This window comes from Austrofundulus limnaeus, unplaced genomic scaffold, assembly GCF_001266775.1.
Source record: "Austrofundulus limnaeus strain Quisiro unplaced genomic scaffold, Austrofundulus_limnaeus-1.0 Scaffold447, whole genome shotgun sequence".
In the NCBI taxonomy this organism is placed as follows: domain Eukaryota; kingdom Metazoa; phylum Chordata; class Actinopteri; order Cyprinodontiformes; family Rivulidae; genus Austrofundulus; species Austrofundulus limnaeus.
The window spans coordinates 338,964-358,276 of NW_013952849.1; the positions used below are offsets into that span (position 1 = coordinate 338,964).

The 19,313-nt window shown below is 40.2% G+C and overlaps 1 protein-coding gene across 3 annotated transcripts in view; it reads right to left on the reverse strand.

Annotated features, from left to right (window-relative positions):
- The window catches only part of erbin (erbb2 interacting protein), a 106,476-nt gene that overhangs the window by 12,324 nt on the left and 74,839 nt on the right, over positions 1 to 19,313 (reverse strand). The window contains exons 12-22 of one of the 3 annotated variants that reach the window (XM_014024934.1): positions 18,274 to 18,403; positions 18,063 to 18,178; positions 17,864 to 17,933; positions 12,612 to 12,711; positions 9,536 to 9,657; positions 6,481 to 6,642; positions 6,199 to 6,381; positions 5,993 to 6,092; positions 5,703 to 5,886; positions 2,435 to 3,836; positions 1,229 to 1,372 (exon numbers count right to left, since the gene is read on the reverse strand). In XM_014024934.1, the coding sequence (XP_013880388.1) occupies positions 1,229 to 1,372; positions 2,435 to 3,836; positions 5,703 to 5,886; positions 5,993 to 6,092; positions 6,199 to 6,381; positions 6,481 to 6,642; positions 9,536 to 9,657; positions 12,612 to 12,711; positions 17,864 to 17,933; positions 18,063 to 18,178; positions 18,274 to 18,403 (2,713 nt within the window). Of the gene's footprint in view, positions 1 to 1,228; positions 1,373 to 2,434; positions 3,837 to 5,702; positions 5,887 to 5,977; positions 6,093 to 6,198; positions 6,382 to 6,480; positions 6,643 to 9,535; positions 9,658 to 12,611; positions 12,712 to 17,863; positions 17,934 to 18,062; positions 18,179 to 18,273; positions 18,404 to 19,313 lie in introns of all 3 variants that reach the window. The other 2 variants (XM_014024933.1, XM_014024935.1) reach the window with 2 other exon arrangements.

Sequence of the window (19,313 nt, forward strand, 5' to 3'; positions counted from 1 at the left end):
TGGTCTGTATATGAGTGTAAACTGTAGAGTCCTGGCCTGTAGATGAGTGTAAACTGCAGAATCCTGTCCTGTAGATGAGTGTAAACTGTAGAGTCCTGGCCTGTAGATGAGTGTAAACTGCAGAATCCTTTCCTGTATATGAGTGTGAACTGCAGAATCCTGTCCTAAAGATGAGTGTAAACTGCAGAGTCCTGGCCTGTAGATGAGTGTAAACTGCAGAATCCTTTCCTGTATATGAGTGTAAACTGCAGAATCCTGTCCTAAAGATGAGTGTAAACTGTAGAGTCCTGGCCTGTAGATGAGTGTAAACTGCAGAATCCTGTCCTGTAGATGAGTGTAAACTGTAGAGTCCTTGCCTGTAGATGAGTGTAAACTGCAGAGTCCTGGCCTGTAGATGAGTGTAAACTGCAGAGTCCTGACCTGTAGATGAGTAACTGCAGAGTCCTGACCTGTAGATGAGTGTAAACTGCAGAGTCCTGACCTGATGATGTAGCTCGTCTGTGCTGGCTCATTCTTTTGAACAGTGGCTGTTTTGTTTCCCCAATGTACTGATCACAGTCCTCCTGACACTTAACAGCATACACTATATTACTCTGTTTTTGCCGGAGAACTGGATCTGGATCCCTCTATGAACAATAGAGCTAATCAAGCCTTTTGTTAGGCGATGGCCCTCTTTTACATGTGACTAACCTGTTTGTCCACCAGATGGAGGCAGTGCTTATAAGGCTGAGTTCACCTGAAACTCAGACTGAAGAAGTCTCTTGGAGGAGAGACGAAATGTTTCACTAAAGAAGAACCATCCAGAGGACCTACTGATTTTTTTTTCTACCTGGATTACTGAGATGCATCAGGACATTTGTTAAAGCTTCTTTATGGAATCCCCTCAGGATGTCTATCACCATAGAACTGTTTATTAACCACTTAAGATAAAAGTAATAAAACTACTTGTAATTATCACACACAACATAAATCAAAATCCTTCTAGCTAATACTGAGAAATCTAACATAAGACTATTGTCAGTCATGGGAAATCAGATGTTGCTAAACACTCATTTCTCTAAAAGGATGAGTGAAAGACAGCTCATGTGGGTTTGATCACTTCTCAGCATTGTGGGGACAAGGAAACAGACATTTACTTTTAGTTTCAAAAGGATGTGAAACTAGAGAGAGGTGAAAGCCTGGGCTTGTTATGAGCTGCAGGAGTCGGCTACGGTCAGACAGTACTCACACAGAAGCTCAGGGTTCCGTAGGGCTGCCCGTCCCTGCCACACAGAACCAGGGACCCTTGGCTGGCATGCATTTCCCTACAGCTGCCGTAGTGAGACCGACTCGGCGGAGAAGTATTGAAAACATAGGAGCGAGAGAGTGCATTCTGACAACACAGAACAACCAACAGCAGCCCATGTGTTAGTGGTGGCCATGCAATCCACCAAATGAGTGATCGACAAAAACAAAACACGGTAAATGTTTGCAGCAAATACACACCGACATGCAGTGAATCAGAGGAACTTCATACACACAGATGGGTTAGTAGTTTTAGTATTCCACGTTTGTGCAGAAAAGTTCTTTACTTTTTTTAAAGCAACATAAATGTGAATAAACTCAGTTATTAGTTTTTCCAAAAGTGAATAATGTTCCTGTTAGAGCTTCATCTTTCACTGCTGTAAGCACCAAAATTCAATTTCTCTCCCTTCAAGAGGCGAATGACATGAAAAGTTTGAGAACCAGTTTGAGTGGCAGTAATTTATAGGATACACAGCCCGTGAGGGGACACGGGGGATTTTTTTTCTTTTTGCGTTCCCACGCTAAAGTATTGCGTTACCTCGCAATACCTTTTGCGTTCCCTCGCAAAAGTCGTTTATCACTGTTGTGCCTGCCGTTTTATAAACAAACTCACATGTTCACCATTAGTGAGTTAGCTTACTGCTTTAATTCAGCTTCAGAATGAATATATCACACAACCACACATGGAAGTATGTCATATGTTGATATTTGAACACAGTGCAGCCACACAACATCGATGTCAATTTCACTTAACTTGTAGCGACACATCCTGTTTTGGTAACCAGATATTTCAAAATAAAAGTCTGATTTAATTCAGTTCATATACAAATCAAACTTTTGCGTGGGAACGCAAAACAATATTGCGAGGTAACGCAAAGGTATTGCGTGGGAACGCGAAAGAAAAAAATCCCCACGTCCCCTCGCGGGCTCCGTAATAGGAGGAGTCTTGGTGTGGCTAGCCAGAAAGATTCGAAACATTTTAAAACTGTGTCATCATCTATTAGTAGAAAAACAACCGTGTACATCCTAATTCCAATTTAAGTCGATAATTCAGGTACATATCTGAGGATGAATAACCTGGGCATGAAAATTTTGAAAAAAATATTGAATATATATATTTTTTTACTAAAAATAACGTCTATATTTCTACCTTTTCCATTTTCTTGGCCTCGATGTGCCGCATCACATGGTCTCTCCAATCTACCGGCACCCGTCCTGGCCCCGCCCCTCCCGGCCCCTGTGCCGGCCCGTCCAGAAGCGAGTGCTCAGACTTCACCCTGGTGTTAGGCCTCTTGCTGGGGCTGCCGTGCTGGTAGTTGAAGTCGCTGACGGACATGGTCCGTTCTGGAAGCTCGTGTGGCTGTGGCCTGGCTGGCCTGGAAGCTGCGGGGCCGTCGATGCTGTAGGTGCGAGCAGAGAAGGGCCTCTGCACGGCCTGGCTCATGGCCAGTGGTCCCCTGGCCAGGGTGTGAATGTCCCTGTAGGTCAGGTAGTCCCCCTCGGGTACTTGGATGCGTCTCGGCTCGCTCGTGGAGACTGAGGAGGCGTTGCTGCTCTGCCGCTGCAGGGTGCTGCTTCGAGGCTGGCCACCTGTGGAAGGAAGCCACTCCTTGGTCCAGTCTCCTTTAGGAGCCCCCCTCTGCTGGGGGTATGGAGGTGCCTGGTTACGGTTTGAGTAGTTGGTGTTGGCAAGTGAGTGTGGATGACGAGGAGCGTATCCTTGGTGCTCCGTTGGGACGGACCCCCTCTGGGCCCAGAGGCCATCTTTAGGCAGGGCACTGTTTGTGTACTGGACATTATACTGAGGAGGGGGGACCCCCATGTTGGAGGGAGCTGGATATCGGCTCGTGCTGCCGGGGGGCTTGGATGAGGACAGCAGATCTGAGGAAGACGTAGAGGAACCAGGGTAGACCTGGAGGTTCTGGTCATTGAGTAACTGACCAGCAGACTTGCTTCGGACTATACTCTGGCCCTGAGGTCCTAGACCGGCCCCCCTAGTCTTTGATGATGCATCATAAGAGTCTTCATCCCCATCAAAGGAGTACAGCTTCATCCCTCCTGTTTCCATGCTGCTAACACTGTGTGACTTCATCACCTGAGGAGGAGGAGCGTGTTTCTCAGGAGACAGGTCCTCTGTGCTGCGTGACAGAGACGCATCGCTGCTGCCACTCACGCCCGCTGGACCCCCCAGACCACCCGTGCAGTCGCCCCCCTGCCGATTCCCGTTCCGTAAATGATCCGTGTTGTCATTGCTCAAGTCCTGCTGAACAGCCAGACCGTTCTTCGCCATCTCCAGCTCATCCAGCTGAGCGGAGGTGTAGGCCGGCAGCTTGGTCACGTTCATGTTAATCCGGTCCCACTTGTTGAAGGCGTCCCCCAGGCCGTTGTTGATCCCCTTCTCAATGAAGGCCAGCTTGGCTTCCATGGTCAGGTCGTAGTCTGGGGGCGTCTGCTGGGTTTTTAACAGGGCCTGAAGAGACGTTTCAGAGCCGTTACCGTTATGGAGGAGAGGGGTGGTGTCTTTAGGATGGTTCATGTTCTCATCCTCCTGCCTGAAAACACAAAATTTTATTAGCAGAAGAGAAACAAGCTTCAGATTTTAAAGGGATTCAGGATTAGTTGTAACATTAGACTTTATTTAATTAACATATATTTTAACTGTAAAATAAASACTGTAAAAATACTGTAGGCTGTTTAGTTTTTATCATTTTTAAACTAAAAGTTTAAAAATATATTTTAACATGAACGGTGCCATTTTATTTCCACACAAAGCATTCTGGGTAAATGATGACGTGGATAGGTCCTCGGTGCGAGGCTGCTAGCGAGCTATATCCACCCTGAAGGTTAATCTTGGACAATATCTGATGATCGACTCTTTTAAATGAAACCAGAGAGCGTTGACAGAGAGGAGAAGGTAGAAATGACTCAGCCTGGAACTGAAAATATCAATGTTGTATAAAGTACCACAAAGTGATACTCGAGTAAAAGTACAAGTAACTTACCCAAAAATTACTTTGGTAAAAGTTAAAGTCTCCTTTAGGAATATTACTTGAGTAAAAGTCTTCAAGTATCTGATATTTTTTGTACTTAAGTATTAAAAGTAAAACTATTGATTTAAAATGAGCAGTTAGATTTTCTGTAAGGACATTTATTAGGAAAAAAAAGCAGAAATAAGTGTCGTATTAAAATAATTTATGTTAAATTTAGGATGCACTACTGTTTCAGTTTATATACATATATCAAGGCTGCACAAAYCTTTTCCCCAAAATGAAAATCTATCTGAGGGCTGCGGCAAAATGTAATAATATAATTCATGAAATACAAATACTTCTTAACTACAGTCCTTTTATTTGAATGATTATGTCCTGCTGGAGTGTGACATTTGTTTGTGTACAAATTTTAAATATTTATACTTCTCATTCAACCACAATTAAACTAACTATCTAGGAGGTACAAATATGGATAGTACTTATTTTTTACAATAACAAGCTGGAATGAAAACAAGCAAAAATGAAATAAAAGTAATGACTTTCTACTTCTTGCATTTTTTTAAAATGTAAGGAGTAGAAAGTGCTAAAAATTGTGTGAAACGTAAGAAGTAGAAGTAAAAAATAAAATGAAAAATAATTACTCAAGTTAAGTATAGATACCCAATAATTCTACTTAAGTACAGTAACAAAGTATTTGTACTTAGTTACTTTACAACTCTGGAAAATATGGATGGAGGACCTCAGTTTAGCTTGTTAGTGTGTCGCGCTAGCACCGAGCTAATACATATAAGGCAATATAGCATTGGTGCTAGCACAAATGCTAACAGATTAAGCTGAGGTTCTTCTTCCATGAAGCAGCTCTGTTGTCCTCCATCCATATTTTCAGTTCCAGGCTGAGTCATTTCTACCTTCTCCTCTCTGTCAACGCTCTCTGGTTTCATTTAAAAGAGTCGATCATCAGATATTGTCCAAGATTAACCTTCAGGGTGGATATAGCTCGCTAGCAGCCTCGCACCGAGGACCTATCCACGTCATCATTTACCCAGAATGCTTTGTGTGTAAATAAAATGGCTCCGTCCGTGTTAAAAAAAATTTTAAAAAAATTTACGAAACTAAACAGCCTACAGTATTTTTAGTCTTTATTTTACAGTTAAAATATTTGTTTATCATTAAAGTCTAATGTTACAGCTCATCAGTGATCCCTTTAAAACAGAAGGAATGCCACACTTTTTATTGTGTTGTGTGTCTGTATGTTCCACTGGATACGTTTTATTGAAACTTTCAGGAAGACATTATTGGATGCATCCCTACAACCAAGACAGCTACATCTCTGTCATTTCTAACCACAGCTAGCATGTAAAGCAGTGAACGATTCACATTCCTTCAGGAAATGCTAGGCCTTTATTTTTATGAAAGAGTTACACTAACCGGGTTTTTGGAAGGAATGGCATCTTTGCCTCTCTCTCAGGTGTGCACAGAGAGTTGTCCTGACTGCTGTCCGTGGTCAGAGACACGGAGTCGGACATGCGTGATGGTGATGAACAGTTACTGTTGTTCTGGTTGCTGTTAGCCACCGTGTCATCCAGCAAAGAGTCAGCATCTTTCCCATCATCTGTTCGGGACAAACAGCACGTTTACATTAGAATAATCAAGACGCTTCACATTTCTGCTTGAAATATTTTTTTTATGATCACTAACATTACCTTTTTTATCCTTACTTAAAGTCACTACTTTTGGCTGATTGATGGAAATCTCAATAAGAGGAGGTCTCATCTCTGCAACTTTCATCTCTTCCTCATCGGTCAGCTCCTCAGAATCCTGAAGACAAAAAGTACGTTTTTTTTATAAACGGTGGATTTTTTTTTATTACAGTCTTTGCTGCAATGCTTTGAGAAATTGAAGGAAGTCACAACATTTTGATAACCTCTAGTGTGTCCTCGTGGTTCATCATCAAACCATGTGAGGATCGGAGAGGAACTTTCTGGGAGCTGAGAGACTCTGAAGTATCTTTGGCTTCAGTTGCAGAGGGACTATGTGCATATGAGCTGGAGGATACCAGAGGCTCAGAGTCCGACTCGACACCATTGGGACATGGGGCCTCTATTACCTGTGTAAAACAATTCAAGTGATGTTTGCAGGAAAAAAAAACTAAACATTTGTTCATTTTTAATAAACAGGAACTGAAGACAGAAAAGCTGAGGCTGACCTTAACTCCCACATCCTGCACTCCAATGTGGTTTCTCTCGGCTGGTCTGGTGTCGTCGCTCGTTTCATCCTCCTTCAGCCTGTGAGCCACCGACTGGGCTGTCTTCACCATGTTCTTCAGCTCCTCTGGATAAGGGGTTGGGTAACGTTTCAAGTTTCCCTCCTGGTGGAGAACAAATGCATGAATAATATATTCTCTGCCCAATCTGTTCTTGAAAAGCTCAGACGCTTTGTGAGGGTTCCTGAAAAGCTGCTAGACCGCATCACTCGGTTCTGCTTCGTCTGACCTCTGAGGCTAGTGTCTCACTTGGCTGCGAGTGCTGGAGATTTGTTGGCAATAAAAGAAACGCAAGAACACAGCAAATTTTCAGCTGCAGTCTCACTGAAATCTGAGTGTTGGACAAAGCAATCAGAAAGGCGTGCAGCTGTTTTGTTTTTTTATGGAGAATTATTTGTGCCATCAAAGAAAGCAGGGGGAAGGACTAAAGTGTGCGCACCAATCTGAGCAGATAATAATGGGCTGTGTGTGCTCAACTCTGCCTGATTGCTCCTTTGACTTGGGCTCAAAATATAACAGGATGTTTTGCCACATAATTAAATCATTCTTCTATTTCTGTTTGGGTAGTGTGCATTAGGGATGGCGTGATTTTTGATTCAATCGTCTATCAGCGATTGAAGGGTTGGAATGCGATTTTTTTTAAGGGCGATCTTTATTAATTAATTAAATGCTGTGCCAGGGATGTAAAATAAATTTTAAATGCGCCCTTCTCTGTAAATTAAGTTTTAATCATCATTATTGTGATCTGTGCAAATGAGGGAATAAAATAACAGTGCTGCGTCTCTCCTTTTTTTTTCTCTCTCTCGGAGTCGGAGCCACTGCAGCTCCTCTTCTCGTCATGTTCTTGCTTTGGTGCACCACAAATGACCCGAATAGTGCTGTATTATAATGTTTAGTTACAAAATGAATAATCCATAACAATCATACATTTGAACAAATAACTTTAACCAGTTCCGAACTGGACCGGAGCGCACTGCCTCACCCCTGCTCAGCCCCATCACTCTGGGCTCTGGTGTGTGTGCGGGTCGAAATTTTCACCCCCCTCCACATAAGAACACATACGAACTATATGGTGTGATTTGTCAGAAGTTTGTGGGAGTGTTTGTTTGTGCTAAAAGCGCTCAGACGCTGCGTTTTCTTCAACCACTCGCTTAAAAGAAAAAAAGAGAAAAAAACGTGACTCGTTCGAACGCCGACTACCAGGAAGCAGCGATTATAAAGATAGTCAAAACCTCATAAAAGGGGATAAAATAGATTATTTTCACTGTGAAATCTGACTGATAAAACCTTTTGAGCTTAATCCTGGACCAGTTTGTGGATAAATAACGTAGAGTGATGAGTGTTGGACTTTTTTTTTTTCCGCATTGGACTCCCTCTGGTTACAAATCCCATGTAGTGACGTATGCAGCAGCGCGGGTTGGGGTGGGGGGGTGGGGTCCCAGGAGCTTGGTGCGGGGTTCTCAAGCCGGGTTCCCAGCCTTTGCCGTAATGTGTTTTGGGGTAAGGCTAAGGCTGGTTCACCCCAAAGATCCGGTGCCCCGGCACAAACAGAGCATTGTTGTATATGCTGTTAAGTGCCAGGAGGACTGCGACCAGTTATACATCGGGGAAACAAAGCAGCCACTGTTCAAAAGAATGCCCAACACAGACGAGCTACATCTAATGGCCAGAACTCTGCAGTTTTCACTCATTTACAGGCCAGCGGTCACTCTTTCAGAGATGAGGATGTTCTCATTCTTGATAGGGAGGAACGTTGGTTTGAGAGAGGAGTAAAAGAAGCCATTTTTGTGAAGAAAGACCGTCCATCATTAAACAGAGGTGGAGGCCTCCGTTTTCAGTTGTCCCCCTCCTACAGTGCTGCTATTGCCAGTATCACTCCACCCCCTGTTAACAATAGGTGTTAATTAGGTGTGAACGATAGCCATGTGATGTGAGTATCAGTCACATGGAGGCAGGGCTTAAAAGCCTGAATTTTGCCTGAAACTCTCAGACTGAAGAAGTCTCTTGGAGGAGAGACGAAACGTTTCATTAGAGAAGAACCCGTCCAGAAGACCTATACAGTTTTTTTCTTTTTGATTTTTTACTTGGTTTACTGAGATGCATCAGGACATTGCTTTAAAACAGTTACTCAGCAGGTTTGCACCTTTTATAAATATGTTAAAGGTATTGAAATAAGGATTTTAATTTTTTTTATTTTACAATTAAAGGCTTCACATAAAGTTTCAAACTGTGATTGTGTTTACTTTGCAGTCTGAGGTTCCAGAACTATTTGGTTTATGAGTCAGATGACTTGCTGCTAAACATCCGTTAGTTGAGCAGGTCTGGGCTGCAGTTGGTAAAAAACAAAGTTGACATCTTCTCACATGGCTGCACTAATGTGTGGGCGCTTGGTGAGAAATTTAAAATCTGTCATTTGTTTGTTTCTTTAGAAGCACTGTATTACAGGTAAACTGATCAAGAAATAGAAAGGCTAAATTAACTGAAAATGTTCTGTACTGTTAACCTCACAATGTCTACTCAGTGTTACGTCACAGACAAGGTTGTTTTTGACTTGAGTACATATCTCTGGTTCATTTGTTAGCTCCTGGTAGCTGAACTGTAACTGCACGTGGTCAGAGAGAGAGAGCTGTCTAAAAGTCCCTGGGCTCAGCAATCCCAAAACTTCATTTCTGTAGTAAATATTCCAATTACTGTTCAAAAGCTTGCTCAGTTTACGTCACTCTGAATGTTTGTTCATAATGTGTAACTGCACATTATTTTTTGTTCTTTGGTTCTAAAGTTTACATTATTTATATTAACCATATTTGTTTTGTTCGGGAACACACATCTTGACATAAACACCTTGTATTCATCTCCTTTTCTATTCTCTCCTTTAACTTCAGTTTATATACTGGAGGTTTATAAAGATGGTTTTTGTTTCTGTGACCTTTATTATGTTGCATGTATTATTTTCTCCTTTCTGAATGATGTAAACTGTAACAAATGTGGGACCGCTCACCCTCGGGGGAGTTTCTCTCTCATCCTTGTCCTCGTCGCACTCGAAGGCCACCTGAGCTCGCTGCTTGCGTTGCTCCTCCCACAGAGCCGGATTGAAGCTCTCAGAGTCAGATCTGGGAAGGACTAGAAGCAAACAGAAGCCAAGCAACAGGTTATTTCCAGCAGGATTTTTAAGACGCGTCTTACCGACTTGAACCACCAGGTGGCAGTAAAACAGTATGAGGCAAAGTGAAAGTAGCAGGCAACCAAGTCAGACCAATTGCTATGTTTGCATAATTTCTCTTATTAAAAGTTAACAAGTAAGCAGTTTTATCTCCGTTCTCTTTACAATGATTATAAAAAAACATCTGACATAAATACAGCTCACTTATAAAAATGAATTATAAATGAATAAAAAATGTTTAACATAAATTTGCATGCATTAGCAACCTGGTCTTCACTGAAAGTGTTACCGTTATGTGACCGTAAAACACTTCAGAGCTGGTGTGTGTGGTTTCCTGAGCCTTGATTTAGCAACATTTTCATTCTTGTAGATGAGATCGTACCTTCAAAGTGATCTTATCTGGTTGCAGAGCCTTATCACAAACTCTAGAGCAGCTTCACACATGACCCCATAACGTGAGAGCAGTCTGATCCGAGTCACCTTGTGTCTCTTTATTATGAGTCGTAAAGTACAGTAACTGCAGCTGCGTGGCGACTAAATCCAGCTTCTCAAGAAAACAGACCAAGCTCATTAAAACGGGTATCTATGTAAAGAAAAATAACCTGTAGTAGTATAAAGTGCACAGCTGGCACACAGGAAGCAGAGAGCAGAACTTCAGACATTAACTTCAGCAGTGGTGCAACAAACCACTGACATCCACAAAAATCAAGCTCTTGACTCAGTAGCTCAAGCACCCTTGAACCCTGAACAACAGGAGCAGTCCAACCTGAGCGGAGCACTGAAACCCAAAGCAAAGGAACAGATGGAAGCTTGACAACAAGATGGCAACTAGGGTTTCTTCTGCAGCCTCAGGTAACAAGGTCTCTCATCAAATATGCAGTTAGGGATCCTTGTAGGTCACCTATAAGCTTGTGCTAACAAACACTGTAACTTTAGTCCTGGCTAGGCCGTAAAATGTGACATCGAAGCTAATTCAATTTACCTGAAAGTGACATTATGATTAACAGGTTTTAAAGGGGCAATATCATGTAAAATCAACTTTTTTGAGTTTTATATCATGTTATAATGTTACACACTCATAAAAAACATGTCCAAAGCCTTGCTTTGACTCGTTCATCCATGTTTGAGAAATCCTGCAGCGTTTTTATGAAGCCATGCTGAGGAGTAAAACAACAGGTGGGGACCAGAAACACCACAGGAACGACACTTTAAGCCAAACTTCCTCATACCTCCCCACCCCCGCACCAAAATGGGCAAAACGGAAGCAGAAGGAGGTTCTTAAAAAGACAGAGGCCAATTTCAAGGCGTTTAGAAGAGGAAGTAATGAGAAGTTTATTTTCTATTTAAACATAAAAACAGCATTTCAATAACAGCTAAATGTGACATATATACTTTATTATAGTATAGTATTTAAATATATGCCTGAGAAACACATAATACTGGCCCTATAAAACACACTACAGACACTAATGCATTCTGTCTTGTTGGTAAAAGCTGGTCACTTTCTAATTGTGTGACTGATTATCAAGCAGTCACACAATTTTCTTTTCCTTCCACACATTTTTCCGCAATTTTTGTCATATTTCAAAGATTTCCTTATGAAAACGTTCAGCTCCTTTAAGAGATTCCTGCTATGACTTTTGATGCTTCAGCAAATTATACTGTTTGAGAAGTTTCGTTTTTGTTTTGGACGTGGTTTTCTCCTCAGAAATGAACAGAGCTGTCTTCAACATCCATTAAACTCTTAAAGGGGCAATATTATGTGTTTCTCAGGAATATATTTAAATACTATACCATGATGAAGTATCTATGTCACCTTTAGTTGTCATTAAAATGCTGTTTTTATGTTTAAATAGAAAATAAACTTATCTTCTCATCACCACCTCTTCTAAACGCCTTGAAATTGGCCTCTGTCTCTTTACGGACCAACTTCCACTACTGTTTTGCTCATTTCGGTGCGGGGGTGGGGGGCTGCTGCCATGATGCAGTTTACTTGGCATCTGAAAATACATTTCCTCAAAGGTATTTTTAATCTAGAAAGAGCTTCACTGAGTGAGAACTAATGTTGAGAGCTCAGCAGACAGTTAGGTTTCACTTTCACCCGAGAGCCTGCAGGAGTCATGGGCGTGGTGTGTGTGTGTGTGTGTGTGTGTGTGTGTGTGTGTGTGTGTGTGTGTGTGTACTCTGCCATGAGGAAGTTCGGCTTAAAGACACTTCCCAGTGGTGTTTCTGGTCCCCACCTGTCGTTTTGCTCCTCAGGGCTTCATAAAAACACTGCAGGATTTCTCAAACATACATGAATGAGTCAAAGCAAGGCTTTGGGCCTGGTTTTTATGAGAGTATAACATTATATCATGATATAAAACTCAAAAAAGTTGATTTTACATGATATTGCCCCTTTAAAAATGTTCATAAATCTTTATCTTTATTTTTTATCTTTTGTTCTGGTTCGGATTTTTTCAATTTTGGGCAAAATCTGTGGCTTCTATTTTGGCTGATTTTAGCTGTTTTCTGCTTTTTTTAGCCATAATTCTGACCTATTCTGCTATTCTTCAGCTAATTTCAGCTTCGTTCTGCTAATTGAAGCTTTTTTTGTTGTTTCAGCTGTTTTCTGTGTTTTTAGCTACTTTTAGCTAATTGAGCTTTTTCCAGCTAAATTTACCTTTTTGTGATATTTTCAGCTTCTTATTGCTTAATTCAGCAAACATGCTCATTCTGTTTCTTTGTGCTAATTTCAGCTATTTCAGCTACCTTTTTAAGACTAGTTTAAGATTGTTAAGCTAATGAGCAAAACTCAGCATTAGACATTCACACTGGATGTTTGCAGAAAATGCAAATGACCTTGTTCGTCTAAAATAGAGTTAATACAACGGACTGTGTAGATAGTGTAGAATGTGTGTTGCTGTCCACTCACACTCATCAGTACTGGTCTGCTGGGGGAACATGTAGTTGGTCAGCACAGTTTTGTGAGTCTCTGGATCCTCCTCTTTCTGGAGAGGGATCAGCGGCTTCGACTGTGGAGACAGAAAGCATCTGAAATCAAAGGTTCTTTGAAACACACAAAACAAAAAGGATTCTTAGTTTGGCAACACCAGAACGGTGGCTGAGATGACGTTCTGTCCACACAAAATCCACTAAAATAATTCCCCACAGACAACAGTGGGATTCTGGCAAAATAAGTGAATAAACTCAGAACTCTACAGCTCAGACTTACTGCACAGCAGAAACATCCTTCAGTACTACGACGGTTTTATGGCTTTCACAAAAACACAGTAAAAAACTAGACATGGGTTTTTACGATGTAAAAACAAGTGTGCATTGCCACGTAGCATGTCATTGCAGCATGGCTTTGCCTGCAGCATTGGACTTACAGAATGAACGTTGACCAAGTTCAAATGTGTTTTCTATACCAGCTTGTGCCTGTCACGTCAGCAGGTGTTTGTAATTAAGGTAATCGTGTGACAATATGAAGTTTGAAGAGATTTTTTCTTAAGGTTGCATTAGCCTGGTTTTGAACCCTGATCTCCCACATGAAAGTCCATGACATAGACCATTAGACCAGTGGAGTTGTGGCAGAAGGTGGTGGCAGGGGTTGGTTTCTATGTGTGCAGAAAGAGGCCACATTGCCAATCCAATTATTGACACTAAACTGCATAATATTACAACAAGAGAGCAGCATTAAAACAATTGTATAGTAAAGCATGAGAATAAAATCATATTTTTATTGTAAACACTGAACCATTGAATGTAATGGTGTGACAATATAATCTGAAAATATGTGGTTTGAATGAAAGTGTTTGTTCATAACTGGGATTGAACCCTGATCTCCCGCATGAAAGCCCACAGTGCTCATCATGAGACTATATGAGATGTGGCAGAGAACAATCCCAGGGATTGGATTGTATGTTTACAGAAAAAGTTTACCTTGCCAATGCAATTATTGACACTTGCAATATATTACAGCAATAGGACAACATAAAGACAGTATAACAGTAAAACATCAAAATACAATCATATTAATATTGTAATCACTGAACTACTGAGTTTAAATATCATGAAATTATGGTGCAGTACCATATCGTGTAGATGCAGCAGGGGGCAGTATTGGACCAATACAAGGCTCCATTGACTACCATTATAATTTATTAAACATTAATATTTCAAAAACTGTAAGTTTTACAGGCACCAAAAGGCATAGCCATCATTTGGCACAAGGGCTTTACAGATATAAATTACAATGGCAGCTCTAGGACAAAGTATGCAGGAGGAGAAGCATGCCAAAGTTGAGATGACTTGGATGGGAAACGAATCACAATAGTGCGCATTGCATTGGCAATGCACACTGATTAGGGGATTATTTAAGATTCTTCCACAAAATGTTGACCTTAGAGTGGGATGATTTTGTGCTGTTTAACCTCACAATTTATTTTCTAACTTTTTTCACCCTCAGAAATCAGACAACTCAAACAGTTTATAACAGACATCTTTGTCTTCTTTCATCCAGAGAGTCTCTTGTTGCTATAGGACCTGTGGTTTTCTCTCAAATCCCTCCAGTGCAGAGTGTTGCTGTCTTTTTGATTAATAGGTTTTGTTGGTTTACTTAAAAAAAAGGGAGAAACAAACACATACTTTCTACTTTATTTCAATTATTTCTTCAAGGTTTTTAATGTCATGCCAGACCTTTTAAAGGTGTCTTGGAAGTCATTATTATACCAATGTTTTGTTGAGGAAAAATGACCTTAAAGCACAACAAGCTTTAAAGATGTTCACAACTCTTTAGTCACTCTTTTAATGGTTGAGATTCTGCATCTCTGATCTGTTTGGAGATTTCTTTACACCACACTGACAACTTTTGTTTCATCTGTTACTCAGTGAAGCTGCTTTATGGCTCATCAGTGTGCTGTAGTTCCTGTCAGACTTCCTGTCTGTACAGTACTGTTAAGAATTACAAAACTTAAGCTAAAAAACAATTAGGGTGGGGTAGTGAGGGTCATTAATCTGTGTATGGTTTGTCCTTTGGTTTGTCCATTTCAAAACAAAATCATAAGAAAACCTAAATGTAAAAATGCAAAATCAAACAATTAAAAATCCAGTGTTTTTTTTTGCTTCAGCCATCTAAATCCAAAATAAAATACACAGTTGTTGTCTTATTATATAGCGATACTGTAAATAATATAAGTCACCAAAGAAGAAAAAATTATAGTGGCTGGAAGACTAAAAACAGAAATCATTTCTAAAAGATATTGGCAATGGCTGCACTCCAAACCTATTCTCAATTTGATTATAGAATTTGTGACAGTGTCAGGGTGGTTGTATGTAACACAACTTATTTAGTTTTAAAACAAACTAAAAAGTTTTTTTTTTCATTTTATTTTGAAAAATAAAATTTAAAGAACTAGCCATACACGGATTGTCATTGAATTTTCTTTTTAAATTTAGTTTTAATAATTAACTTGAACAAGCAACAGAGATGTGAAATAAAAAGGCTTATTTTATACAGCAGCTTTTAAGCATTTTAAAAACAGCTTCAGTTTACCAGAACCTTAAAATAAATACGATTTTGTATTAAAGAACGAAAAATAGCAAAACTGTAGCGTAATGCCAACGTTTGAAGCAGTATCTAAATGTTGCAAAACCAGAGCAAAAAGCTAAAATGGGCAAACCACAGTAATGATAAACATAAATTCAAAACTAAAAACAAAAAAGTTAGCAAGACATTCAGTAAAGCTATAATTAGCAACACAGACAAAAAAAGAAAGAAAAAGATTATGACTACAACATGATCGAGCATGCTGATGATTTCAAAGAACAATTATTTCTAAAAGGAATTTAGGAAATGTCAATGTATTTATATGGGGGAAAGTTTTTGTAAATAAAACTAAATAAAAAAGGTACACAGTAAAATTTAGCATTTTACTATTGATCAAATATGTTCTGATTTAAAAAATACACACAAACAAACAAATAAATAAATATAAACTGTTGAGGGGGAAAATATAAGGAATAAAAAGATGCTGGTTGCATAACTGTGCACACCCTTAAAGGGATCCATAATTAGTTGTAACATTAGACTTTATTTAATAAACATTTATTTTAAATGTAAAATAAAGACTGTAAAAATACTGTAGGATGTTTAGTTTTGTAAATTTTTAAAAATATATTTTAACACGGACGGAGCCATTTTATTTACACACAAAGCATTCTGGGTAAATGATGACGTGGATAGGTCCTCGGTGCGAGGCTGCTAGCGAGCTATATCCACCCTGAAGGTTAATCTTGGACAATATCTGATGATCGACTCTTTTAAATGAAACCAGAGAGCGTTGACAGAGAGGAGAAGGTAGAAATGACTCAGCCTGGAACTGAAAATATGGATGGAGGACAACAGAGCTGCTTCATGGAAGAAGAACCACAGCTTAGCATGTTAGCCTTTGTGCTAGCGTTGACGCTATATTGTCTTATATGTATATGTATTAGCTCGGTGCTAGTGCAACAAACAAGCTAAACTGAGGTCCTTCTTCCGTATTTTATAAAGGATACAAAAAATATCAGACACTTGAAGACTTTTACTCAAGTAATATTCCTAAAGGAGACTTTAACTTTTACCAAAGTAATTTTTGGGTAAGATTCTTGTACTTTTACTCGAGTATCACTTTGTGGAACTTTATACAACACTGATATTTTCAGTTCCAGGCTGAGTCATTTCTACCTTCTCCTCTCTGTCAACGCTCTCTGGTTTCATTTAAAAGAGTCGATCATCAGATATTGTCCAAGATTAACCTTCAGGGTGGATATAGCTCGCTAGCAGCCTCGCACCGAGGACCTATCCACGTCATCATTTACCCAGAATGCTTTGTGTGGAAATAAAATGGCTCCGTCCGTGTTAAAATATATTTTTAAACTTTTAGTTTAAAATTTATAAAAACTAAACATTCGACAGTGTTTTTACAGTCTTTATTTTACAGTTAAAATATATGTTTATCACATCTAATGTTACAACTAATCGGGGATCCCTTTAAAGCTGGAAACATACTCGCTCCGACGCCGACGGGTCGACGCGCGGTCACGTGGTTGTTCGGCAGTCGTTTTTGCACAGACCTTTCATAGTTCCTGCACACTGCTCCGAGCTCAGGGGAACCCCTCCCTCCTGCTGAAACATACGTCACTGCAGGGAATTTCTCCCCTCAACAGCAACGCAGAAAAAAGTCACTCACCCGATGGATTTTTATCCACATCTGTCCTGGTTAAAAAGCTCCACAGTTTCAGATTCCTCCATGCCTGTTTATCTGTTATGTCTGTTTATCTCCATTCATGAGTTTTTCACGGTTTGACTATCTTTATAAAACTCTGCTTCCTGGTCGGCTCGGGGAGATAGTCTGTTTTTTTCCCGTTTTTTTACTGAGTGGTTGAAGTAAATGCAGCGCATAGTGCTGTCAGCACAAACACGCATGAGTTTTTCTCGGTTTGTCTATCTTTAAAACTGCTCAAAACAGCCTGCTCTAGTCAGAAGTGAGTTTTTGTTTTTTCTTCTGCTGTGAAAGCTGCGCTTTCAGTTCAGACCAATCACACATTACCGTCGACAAGGGAGGGGGGTCAAAAAGTCCTGCCGGGGGCTTGTGCCAAAAGGGGCTGTCGACACGACGTTGTGAAGCCCGGCGACGTAATTTTCGTCATTAAACTGCGACAACCCGTGCTGATGTCGGCAGTTTGCAGGGAGTATGTTTCCAGCTTAAGAAACCAAAACCTGCCATTCTTGCTCATACTTCTCTATAGCTGGTGGCTGTTTTATGTAAAAAAAAAAACTGGTCCAACTTCATTCAGAAGTTACCAGCTCAAGGTTTTAGTCAAAATTTACCCTCCTGTCTTTCCTCAACCATTAAGAGAGGGATCTTATTTTCTGACATTCATTAAGGTCCTCCTACACTTTAAAACAGAGTTTTAGGTGTCTGCAGCTGACCTGTACCGCCATCTGACAAGTTCAGATCAAATGTCCTGGAAGTGGTTTAGGACATTTCAGACATTTTCCCCTGAAGAGCGTGACCTTGCTCCTTCGTTTACAGCCAAATTTTGACTGCAAGTAATGGACGCTGCAGGCTTTACCGTGACTCATCTGGCTCTTATGTTTCCTGCAGTACTTTGTAGAAAATGTAATACTTTTAGTCCTACCTGGTTTTCAGACAGCCACATGGCGGTCATCTCACTGAGTTTGGTGAAACTGTAGGGAAGATTTTTTAATCTGAAAAACAAAAAAACAAAAGTACAAGCTGAAAAAAAAACTCACATACTTGAAATTTTTTGGTAATTTTACAACTTTCTCGAGTCATAAAAATGTAGTAAATTAGTAAATCAGTCAGCTGAGGCTCACTTGTTGTTGCTCAGATTGATAACTTTGAGTTTCTGCATGTCTCCCATCTCCTCAGGCAAATACTCCAGCTTGTTGGAATGCAGAAAAAGCACCGTCGCGTTCTTCCAGTTGCCCATCTGTGAGAAAAGCAAAGCAGGACCCCTGAGTCATGTGCCAGCAGTGCAAACTGAGCAGACCAACGCACGCTAAACGTTCCAACACATACGCTCACCTCAGGTGGAAGCTGTGTAAGGAAGTTGTGATCCGCAGCGAAGGTGCGAATGCTGACACACTGACCAATGGACGAGGGCAAGGCTTCGATCTCGTTGAAACTGCAGTCCAACTCATCGATGAATGTCAGCCTAACAGAGTGACGCAGAACTAATTTACTACACGTTTCATAATTCCACATTTCCTGACTTCATTTCTACCAATTTTCAGGCCATTTTTTATTTCTAACCACAAAAACACTTTAAATTACACACTAGACACAGAAGCATGGAGCAAAATTTCAGGAGGAAATACATTTTGTGCCTGTTTTACTGACAAATTATTGGTCCTGATCAAACAACAACAGTTGAAAATGTTTTAGTGCTTAACATGTTGCGAACATTGTTTGGCATTTAGCATTTATATGCAGGCAAAAGAAGGCCAGTAGTTAACAGCCCAACATAAAATAACACAACTTGAAATAAACAAAAACAAGGATTTTACACAATGCATTTTTTTTGTATATTACTTATTGACTATAACAGGTCTAAACGTTCCTACTCCAGGTTTTCTGGTCAAAGGTTGTGCTGACAAACATGAACGATTGCACCCAGTTCACAGTGCGTCCGCTCCGACGTCAGCAAAAACAACGCACCTATAATAATCAGTGAGAGCATTTACACTGCATTTGCAGGATGCCAGGAATCCACCAAAATTAGATCTGATCCTATTTTTGCCAGATGGCTGAGCAAGTGCAGAGTCATCTACCGAGATCACACTGCACCAAAAGGAAAAGGCACAAGCTCAACATCCATATTTTCTAAATGATTCACCAAAGACAGACTAGATTTTGTTAAAATCTTAGCTATATTATTAAATATAAGGATATATTTATACACACAGTGGGTAAAATAAGTATTGAACACTTCACCATTTTTCTCAGTAAATATATTACTAGAGGTGCTAATGACATGAAATTTTCACCAGATGTTGGTAACAACTAGGGTTGGGCATAATCGTATCGTGTGCAATTAATCGTCAGAAAAACATTAATCGATTAAT